At 39.4% G+C, this 10,797-nt stretch overlaps 1 protein-coding gene across 2 annotated transcripts; it reads right to left on the reverse strand.

Moving 5' to 3' along the window:
• Positions 1 to 1,921: 1,921 nt before the first annotated feature.
• Vma21 (vacuolar ATPase assembly factor VMA21) lies at positions 1,922 to 10,491 on the reverse strand. 2 transcript variants are annotated; one of them, XM_050123614.1, is made up of 3 exons: positions 10,246 to 10,491; positions 6,327 to 6,436; positions 1,922 to 3,891 (listed from the first exon to the last, which is right to left on the reverse strand). In XM_050123614.1, exons 1-3 carry the CDS (start codon positions 10,353 to 10,355, stop codon positions 3,749 to 3,751), a joined length of 363 nt encoding a protein of 120 aa, XP_049979571.1. In that variant the 5' UTR covers positions 10,356 to 10,491; the 3' UTR covers positions 1,922 to 3,748. The 2 variants fall into 2 exon arrangements, with proteins under 2 accessions (XP_049979571.1, XP_049979570.1); XM_050123613.1 differs by lacking the exon at positions 10,246 to 10,491 and adding an exon at positions 10,001 to 10,175.
• Positions 10,492 to 10,797: the final 306 nt, after the last annotated feature.

The raw sequence follows: 10,797 nt of genomic DNA on the forward strand, positions 1-10,797 counted from the left end.
AATAAATACAAATTACAGGCTACAGTATACTGAATACAAAACCCATTCAAGTAAAGACTAGAAAAGCATCACTTAACAAGTCAGTCTGATGCAAATGGCTAAGAAATGCAGGCCCCATTGTGATGACACTAACTTTACAGACAGCGCATTGTCACCCCCACCCCACCCCACCCCCAGTCAGTGGCCATAGCATGGCCAGTGACACTGGTGACTGAAAATTCTAACACTCAGCATTGACATCAAGAGACATATCTGTAACATGTTCACTATGCAAAACTCAGACAAGAATATGTGAACGTTCTTTGCAAACTGTAAGGTGCTGTGCAGATGTTGTTAGCTATTGCTATTATTCCTGTTCGGTGAGACTTCACCAAACGTGGAAGGAAGACTAGATTGTATAACTGACAATATGACTTACAGAACATCTTAAAAAGAACACATACTTCAAGCACACATAGCAATTAACACAAATATAAGTGTGGCCGGCAGCGATATGGAAGGATTCCGGACTTTCATACGGAATAAAGGGTTATGCTATTCACAGGGTTTTGATGGGGAGGTTGCCAACATCTCTGAGAGTAACTCATTTTTTTAGGTAACTCCATCCCCCTGAAAAAAAAAAAAGTTCTGTCAAGCTATTAGAGTGCACTCCAGCACAACCCTGGTGAAAATAAATTTAACAGCTAGTAGAATCTGGATGGTTGTATATTTTACTAGTGAATGACAGAAGACTTGAAAGTAAAGAAACCTGTCATTGACCTAAGTGACAAATACTGTACCATCATTGAACCAATTATCAAATAGGCCTAACAAGTCTACAAATTTACTATACCTAGGCACTAAATATGAAACTGTCTGGAGCTATAGTAGTTAGATGTAAATCAAAATTTCAATCCTTTCTTTCATATACCTTCAGCTTTAGCTTTCCTTAAGTGCACCTTGCTTGTCTAAATACTTTTACTGACTAGTATGACTTTCCTGTATACATAAGATATACGTGAAAATAAAGACAAGCCCATTGGCCGTTTCTTTTGATAAAATGAAATTGGTCCTTTGTTTTTGTAGAATTTTGTTATTGTTGATTCAGGGTGGCCTTGAACTCCTGATCCTCCTGCAACTGCTTCCCAAATACTGGAAATATAGGCATGCTCCTGCCTAAACAGCTGGCTCAGAATGAGTTTTCTGATGTAAACTTTCAAGTTATTATAATTACTGTTAGATTCCCATGAAACACCCAGTTCTGTTGAATAGCAGGTTTAAAATTCTTTACTATCATCACAAACCAGAACGCTACTGTAGCACGTGAAACAGCAGCCATTTGAAGAGTGAATGATATCAATTGCATCCTACAGCAGACCTTCCATTGTTTCAGTACTGCAGGAAAAGATTACTGGAGGCAAATCAGAAGGTGAGGAAGGTGGTGTTACAGTAAAGGTGGTAAAATCAGTAGCTTGCACTGACACTTCAAGTTATACTCCCTAATTGAGATTATACAATCAGGTTTTGAACATTAGTGAACATATTCCTGCCGGTAAACACTTAACAATTATAACTTTTCTTCTAACACATTATGAAATATGTACTTTGTGCAAGAGGAAACTAGTTAGATATCTTTTAAAAATGTCAAATACCACATTCATTGACATAGCTAACAGCAGCAAATTCAAGAATGAGCAGTCAAAAATCCTAGGTAAGAATGAACAGCTTTGAAAATAAATCTATTCTATAATAATTCTAAGTATCAATGTGAATATTTGATTTTAATGTTCCAACACATTGTACTTTATTCCCAAGGGAAAATTACATGTGTTTACATGTACCCCCAGTTAAAATACTTTAAAAGACCTGTACCGTTATTTAGTTAGCAATGTTTGAAATCAAACAAAATAACCCGACAGTGTATTTTACAAACAGTACAAGAAAAAAAAAAAACCTTAGCATTATATAAAAAGAAACTGAGTGGACAGACAATTCTAAATCCAATAGGCCACCTAATAAGGGAACCACCTAGAAATCTAGTACATAATGTCTGAGACTCAACTATCATAATACTAAAAATTGTAGTCTTTACAAAATGAAGACCCTTATATTTAGAATACTCACTTTTAAATACAAACTACATACAACAGTTAAATTTAAGAATTAAGAACAATCCTTTAATAATTACATTAATCTTGCCTTTGTGATAATGTAACACAAACACATTATCTATATGTCTAATCACCTCTATTTCTCTAGTCTAGTCACAGCATAAAAATAACAGCAGACAAATCAACAATGGCAAACATTGAAGCAGAGGCCACTCATTATATTAGGATTACCAGTAACAGGTATTTGAACGCTCTTCATTTTTACAATTACATTTAATTCATATATAAAAACAAAAAGCATACATGCTTATGGGGTACTATGTAATGTTTTGATATATCCACATTATATATTTAAATTGAGTTATCTTAAAATTTTATTTATGATAAAAACATTGAAATGTGAATTTGAGAAGACTAAAGGTAGACAATGGGCAATATCAGGTATATGGAAAACTGCAAACAGCTCTTTGGCGGAGTTGGCAAAATCTAAACTTAAACCAAGGTTGTAGTGTATTTGGAACCAGCATTAAGAAACAGGAGTTGTGAACTAAACTACTGATGGTCTGCAAGTAGTAACATTACGGGCCAATTGTGACATGTATTTTTACCAGTGTTTTACAGAACATATATTATGAACTTTTAAGAAAAAATAAATATTTGGGGAATAGCATTTTAAATTGCATACGCACAGTACCAAGTGGTTTATCTGACCATAGACTGAAGGTACCAAAGCAAGGTAACAGGGCTTTTTATCTGGGGCAAGAGTGTTCTCGTCAAAAAAGACTTGAAGGATTATCTATAAATACAGGATGTAACTTAGCACTGATTGAAAAAAAAAGGATCAACAAAAACTCCAAGAAATATGATGTTTTCAAGACTGTATCCACTCTCCATGTGTGAAAGCTGGCCATTTTGGCATTCTAATACTTATTATATACTATCTATTTTAAAGTAGGACAACATATTAAATGGGATTTTGATAAACTCTGCAACTGAAGCCTAATTTCAAAGAAAAATGAGGGCACAATGTTAGCATAATAATCACAATGCTGACAGTCAGCTCAATTCTTTGCCTCTGTAACCCTAAATTCTTCGTATGAATGGGTGTGATTTCAGCAACTTTCCCCATTAAATAATGGAATGTGAGAGTTTTCCTAACTCAGTGACATTCAGATTAACTATACTGCCTACAATTTAGGGAACTTTCCACAGGAAATTAAAATCTCAAATCCAAGGACCGAGTATTTTTCAGGAAGTCCTCCAGTGAAAAAGGAAATTTAGATTTGCTTCACTAAGCATTTCTTAATCTACCCAAAGAAATAAAACTGAAAAGCAAGTATAAGGCAAATCGCTATACATTTTTGTTGTTATAAGGTAATCAAATTCTTCCTAGGATAAAATATAACTCTCTTAACATATACATTTGTACCTATTTAACTTTTCCAAATTTTCGTTTGCAAATGGAGATTCAAAGTTCAAAGTGACCATATCATATTATTGGGTGGGTCAAAATTTAGCCAAATGCGACTGACTCCTTAAGACTGATTTTAACATGTTCTTTCAACTTTATTCAAAGAAAATGTATTTATTATCAATATCCCAGAAGTACTTAACATATTCAAAAATAAATTTCATGCTATCAAAAGGTGATGTTCACTTTAATCCTGTTTGCCTTCACGCCACTGCCGTGAGCCTTCATTCCAGGCCACATAGACAAACAGGGCCAGAACCACATGAACAGCAACAACAGCAACAATTGCAGCATAAAAGTAGCTGTCTCTATTGGACATTCCAAGGGCACCTATTGAAAAAAGAAAAAATTCATTTTATTCCTCACCAAACCACAAAATTCAAAGCCTAACAATTCTGGTTGGAATGGAGACCATGATAGAAAACAACAACCAACCAAAATGCAGAGTTATGTAACCTAGTCCCAAGGACTACATCTCCAAAACAAGTCCTGTAGTTAGTTAGGGCTCAGGCAACACTGCAATGCAGAAGGCACAGAAAGACTGTAAGAGACAGAAAATCAGGGCGTTTGCTATGAGATTATGCCTCCTAGTAATGTCAGAAGACATACCCCTGAAATCTCCCCAACATGACTCCCTAAACTTGAGCTGAGCAAGAACAGTAGACGCGCTAATAAGGAGGAAGAAAAGCCCAGGAGGCCTCAGCTCTACACAAAGAACTACAGGCAACTAAGGAATACTAAGAGTGAGAGAAAGAAATCTTCCACATATACACGACTGAGCATGTTGTACTTAATATTTAGGAAAACACATAAACACACAAAACAAACAATGAAAAAGAGAGGTATAGCACAATTAATAAAAACTGAGAGACAGATATTTGAAGGTCAGAAAAGCACAACAGCCAGCAGCGACTGGCTCTTACCTCTCCCTCAGTCTGAAATGGCGATTCTGCTCCAGGACTCTCAGAATGAGACTGTGACTGAGAGCTGCCTATTCCCGTTTTATAATCCTCTCTAGTGCTGGGATTAAGGGCGTGCACCACTTCCACCTGGTTTCTATGGCAAATTAGTGTGGCTATAGGTATAAAAGGTGTGTGCCACCACTGCCTGGTCTATAAGGCTGACCAGTGGGGCTGTTTTACTCTCTGAACCTCAGGCAAGCTTTATTTATTAAAATACAAATGAAATATCACTATAAAGTGGTCATGAATTTGAAAGGGAGTGAGAAAGGGAAGATGGGAGAAGGGAAGGAAGAAATGATATAATGTATATTACCTCAAAAAGTAAAATAATATAAAATAAAAGCTATAAAAATAAAAAGTCTTAAAAAGAAAAAAGACATAAAAGAAATGTATATAATCACACACGAGAGACAGAATGGTTAGAATGAGCAGAGACACACATGGTTCTTTCCTCTTCCTCCTCTTCTTCCTCCTGTTTCTCAATATTCACAAGATCTCATTCTGTAGACCATGGTGGCTAGGAAGTTGAGATTCTCCTGTCACTTTCTTAAGTACCAGCATTACAGGTGTCTCCTGTCGTGCCCAGTTCTACCTTTTAAAATTCACACCAACTATAAGGAAATGCTCTTGACATTATACCACTGGCTTCCATAACTAAGTCCATCATTTTGTACAAAAAAATATGAATTAAAATATGATTCCACATAAAATACAATGATAAAAACTTATAAAAACAATTATAGGTTAAAAATAGTTCAGCATAGGTGGATGCAGAGATACATAGCCAAGCACTGGGCCAAACTCCTGGAGTCCCGTTAGAGGGAGAAGGGATTATATGAGCAACGGAGGTCAAGATCATGATGGGAGGCCCACAGAAACAGCTGGCCTGAGCTAGTGGGAGCATAGCTGTGGAGCCTACATAGGACTGAGTTGGGCCCTCTGAATGTGGGTAGCAGTTATGTGGTTTGTTCTATTTGTGGGACCCCTGGCAGCAGGACCAGGATTTATGCCTGGTGCGTGAACTGGCTTTTTGGTGCACGTTCCCTATGATGGGATACCTTGCTCAGTCTTCATACAGGGGGGAGGGACTTGGTCCTGCCTCAACTCAATATGCCAGGCTTGGCTGACTCCCCATGGAAGAGCTTGCCTCATCTGTAGATGAGGGGTGAGGGAGAAGTGGGGGGGAATAAGAGGAGGGGAGGAAAAGGGAATTGTGGTTGGTACGTAAAATAAATAAAAATAAAATAAATAGTTCAGCATGAAAAGGCACTAACACAGCCTACTCTATAAAATCAGAAAATGCCAAGGTTTGTTTATTTTTAATATCAATATGATTTCTTATACACATTTGTAGCACAAATCTCTGATTTTATAGACGTAGACAGACATTTAAGAGCAATGAGAAAATGAAAGAACATTATAAATAGAATTGGTACCCAGTTACCAAATTACGTTGCTTTAGTTTATAATTCTACCCCTACAATAACATAGGAAAGACATCTCATAGTTCCCTGAATGTCCCTAAGGGAAGAGCAGTGCCCACACCAGGCTCGAATTCTCCCTCCACCTCCCAAGAATTATACTCATGCAGCACCACACCTAGCCAACCAAAGCATATGAATTCTTACTGGATATATGTGTGTGTGTGTGCGTGCGTGCGTGTGTAGTTAAGCGAGATATATAATATACATATTATATATTAGTTAAACAAAGGAATAAGAAAACAACTTTAACAACAGAAAGATTTATAAAACCACCGAACAAATTAGAAAAGATAAATGTCCTCAAGCATGTAAAAATTACCTTCGAATACATAGGATTTAGTTGTAAAATACAACCCGATAGGAACTGTGATCATTAAAGCTGTGAAGAACAGGAGTGTCTTGAGGGTTGAAGCTAAAGTGTTTTCATTTCTGGAAAAAAGTAAACAAACAGAATTTTCACAAGCCATATCCAAATATAATAATCACCCTCCTGAAGATGAAAGAATTCTGAGACAAATAGCTTCCTCCTTCCCGAACAAGGCAAAGGAGCAAGCATGCGCATGCGTGTACCTGAACAGGCCCCTCACCTTGGCATACAATGTGCTGGTGTGTGCCCCTGGAATTTACTTCAGAAAAACCCAAACCCTCTGGTAAACAGCTCCTCCCCAAGGATTGGACACACTTCTGTCCCAACTAGAAGGCTAGACCAGAAATAGATAACACCAGAAAAGGCAGATGTATTCTAGACTCAACCTGAGCCATGACCCAGTCAGGGTCTCTTAGAACATACAGCTGGGTGGGAGTAAATGGAAAAGACAAATGTATTAATGGCTATGCCATGGAACTCCAAATAAAAGCCTAAAATGGACAGCTCAACAGCGGTATTGGGACTGAATATACCAATGATGAAGGAAATTTTGAGTAAATTTAGTGTAGCATTGTGTCCTATGTCCATCCTGAGGTACACTCAGTCTACAAACTCCATTCATGGCTAAGTACTCTACACAGATACAGCCATTTCTTCATATTGTGTGTGTGTGTGTGTGTGTGTGCGCGCGCGCACGCGCGCACAGACAATGTGAGTAAACATATTCTACAATCTCACAAAAATATAAATTCTTCAATAAAAAATGACAAATCCATAGAAAGAATAAAACAATGGCAACCATGGATAGGGGAAAATTCAGAACTGTGGCCAAAGTCCAATAAAGTAGCAAAGACCCAAGGCCATTGAGTCTAAATAGCTAATCCGCAAGATGAAAATTATATCTCATAAAACTGTACTGTAGTAAACTTTCTGACTTGATTACAGTCCTTGTACAAATATGGTTCTACGATTATCTTTTGCTACCTAAATTTATTATCTTTTACTATACTCTGTCATTACTGAGCTACATAATCCTCACCATATATATGTGTATATAATCATACATATAATCAAATATATCATACATATCCAAAATAGGAAAATACTCACTATTCAACCACTTCTTTTCTGGGTCTTAGAAAAGCATTGAAATTTAGATTTTCCTTGGTGATAAATTCATATTTTGTGATACGTTAAGCATGCAATAATCAGATTATTTATCTAACTTGATAAGGAACAAAAATTCAAAGAAAGGATTGATTGGTTATTCTTCCTTATTTAGTTTTCAATCCCAGGGATTGAACTCAGGGCTCATATACATACATACATACATACATACATACATACATACATACATACACACACACACACACACACACACACATATGCTAGGCAAATGCTCTACCATTCAGCTACCTCTCTACCCCTTTTGATTTCTTATCTTTTGAAACTGGATCTAAGTTTTCCATGGTAGCCTAGAACTCACTTTGTAGCCCAATTAGGCCTTGAACTTGTGATTCTTCTGTTTCCCAGTAGCCAGTATTAAGAGGCCTATGCTACTACATCTAGAGTGTTCTTTAGATAATCTCTTTTAAATATCTACTACCTGGAAAAATTTGTACAAGCATGAGCCAGAGAGATGGCTCAATAGTATTGCTCTTCCAGAGAACCCAGTTCCAGTCCCAGCTCACAACTGCCTTAACTTCAGGTCCAGAAGATCCAATGCCTCTGATCTCCACAGGCACCTGAACTCATGTGCACATACCCACACACAAGAGTGAACAGGCAAACACACATGCACAATTTAAAACAATAAAAATTTAAAATAATTGTTTATAAACACTTATTAAAAAGATGATACAATGCAATAAAAGATAATAGGGTAAACAAATCACAGTCACACCAAGCAAATATAACCTTTACTGTAAATTATGTCCAGTCTCCCACAGCCGATATGTATATGTTAATAATTTATGGCCTATTATTATTATTGTTTTGTTTCAAGACAGGGTTTCTCTGTATAGCCCTGGCTCTCCTAGAATTCACTCTGTAGACCAGGCTGGCCTCGAACTCATCACCAGAGATCCACCAGCCTCTGCCTCCTTGAGTGCTGGAATTAAAGGAACAATCCACCACCGCCCAGCCTATTATTTTCAATACATACATACTACTCTCTACCTTAAACTTCAAAAATTTGCCTCTTCTCTGCTATACGCACAGTAATTTTAAGATTAAGTAGAGTTATCCACTATTTAAAAACAGAAATTTTTTTTTGAGAAATGTCTTTTCAGATGATTTTGTCATTCCACAAATATCACAGAGCATACTTATACAAACTAAAAACTAAGATGGCTTAAATCACTCTAGGTAATCCAATCCCATGGAACACACTTGCAGTCTGTCATTCTCCAAAATGTCCAAAGCACACAGCTGGACAGTCAAAGATAAGTGTATACAGTTTAAAAAAATAGCTGACCAACTTTCCCGGGCATTTATACCACTTTTATATTTTTGCTTCTAGCCATAGCACTCAACACCTGTTGCTTCTGCTGGCACAAACCAAGTCAGGTAGAATCAGTGACAGTATTTTTTTTAAAAGCAATGGATACCATTTTATTGATTTATTTTATACCTCTGACTAGGAGTTGCTGAGACCTGTCAGAAATGAGGAATGGAAGGAGAAACCAGAATTAATGTTAGTCACACAAAAAGAATGTTCCCAATGAATCTTATCAAGCTTCTACTCTAACACTTTTGAGTTTTCCTTCTTTACACAATTTCTCCAGCAAACATTGAACAGATAGAGATTACCACAACCCTCTTTGTGGCAGTCAAGATTTGCAAGAGAATGATTTGAAGATTTTTTTTAATTCCATTAGAAAACACTAGTAAGTGTCTAGATGGTATACTGTATTATTAGTGTTCTTAGTAAGAATGTCTTTTGGTATTCTTATAAAAAGTCACTTTTCCAAAAAAAAAAATGCCCATTAACATTACTGGAGAGTTAAAAGGATTACAGGGTTTTGGAATTAGCAGGTGTGGCCAGATGTCCATTTTCAAGCCATAGTAACGGTGTGGCCTAATTTTGTGATCTTGGAAGAAAATCATTTATCTGAATTCAACTTCCTGTTTTTCCAAAGCTGAAAACTAAGCAGTTAGCCAAACTACGAATTAAGAAATCCGACGATGTAAATTAACGGTTGCTTCTGTTCCACCCTACTGACTGTTTCCCCCAGAGAAGCGGCCTCACACCAGGGCCAGACTCTTCTGCATTCACAAGTCAGGTATTTACAAGGCCATGTGATGTAGGCCCTGGCAGGTCTCAAGAGGAAGGAGGCCGAGTGCCTGTCCTCAACAGAGCACACCTGGCAAATCAGCAAGCTTGCCTAACAACATGGAGAGGAAATGCAAGGAAGCAAGAACTGGGGACCTGCTCGCTTAAATGAAAGGTGGGGCCACCCATCGTGCAGCTGCAGCCTCCAAGCTGCCCGCCCTCTTCCGGAGCCTGCAGCAGCCCACAGAGGGGCCTGATCCCAAGGCCGCCCGGTTCGTCGCCTCCGTTCCCTGCGGCGGCACGCCAGGCCAGAGCCGACCCCCCACGGCTATCCAGCCGAACTCAGAAATACCTGAACTCTGGCGGCTGCAGCGCGTTCAGCGCCGCTTTATCAAGGCGCTCCATGGCGTGGCCGCGAGGGTAGCAGCAGGCGCGAGATAATTGGCGGGGTCAGGCGGCTGCCGGTACCGGACAGTACTAGGCCAGTCGCTCCGGAAGTAGCTGGCCGAAGCACGCAGGCGCGGCGCGGCGCGGCGCGGTGACGCAAGGAGGCAGCGCGCGCAGGCGCGGGTGGGGCGCGGCACTCACGTGACTTACCCGCGAGGGTTCCGTGGGGTTCGTGCCGGCGCGAGGAGCTCTTTCTCCAGGAGCAGGCCGGGCGAGTAGCCTAGCCACTCGACGTTGAGCCGGGACTTTCCGCGCAGCATCGTCCTCCTAGGCCCGGGACTCTCCTCCGCGTCTCGGTCCCGCCTGCGGTGCCAAGGGAGCCTGCTCACCCGAGGTGGAGGAGCCGCGGAAAGGACAGGCCGGCAGTCGGCTGTGGTGCTAGGCAACAGCAGTTTCCAACAACACAAAAAAGCAATGCACATTATTCCACCAGCCCATGAGCAAAGACCTCATTCATTTCTGGCTGCCTTGGCTGTGCAGCAGGAAGTTCAGAGGAATTTAACACTCACCCGAGTCAGTAAAACTAGAGAACTGTCCGCTGGAAGAGCCCTTGCTGAGAGTGACTGTTCCACGTTGGTAGCAGGTGACCCAAACTTCCACGTAGGGTTAAAAGTATGTTTTGCAGCTGTTCAGAAATCCGCCAATGAGACAACAGGGACTCAAAAATAGTAAGGACAGATGGAACTGTGCTCCCAGGCGACC

This window comes from Alexandromys fortis, unplaced genomic scaffold (assembly GCF_014885135.2).
Source record: "Alexandromys fortis isolate MF-2015 unplaced genomic scaffold, M_Fortis_MF-2015_v1.1 scaffold_206, whole genome shotgun sequence".
NCBI classification, from domain to species: domain Eukaryota; kingdom Metazoa; phylum Chordata; class Mammalia; order Rodentia; family Cricetidae; genus Alexandromys; species Alexandromys fortis.

Excerpts from the sequence above, each read along its gene's own strand:
- Vma21 (XM_050123614.1), bottom strand. The coding sequence starts at position 10,355 with ATGCTGCGCGGAAAGTCCCGGCTCAACGTCGAGTGGCTAGGCTACTCG. Across the intron at positions 6,437-10,245 it reads ACCCCACGGAACCCTCGCGG|AAATGAAAACACTTTAGCTT; the intron begins GTAAGTCACGTG and ends ACTTTTTTCCAG. Across the intron at positions 3,892-6,326 it reads TAAATCCTATGTATTCGAAG|GTGCCCTTGGAATGTCCAAT; the intron begins GTAATTTTTACA and ends TTTTTTCAATAG.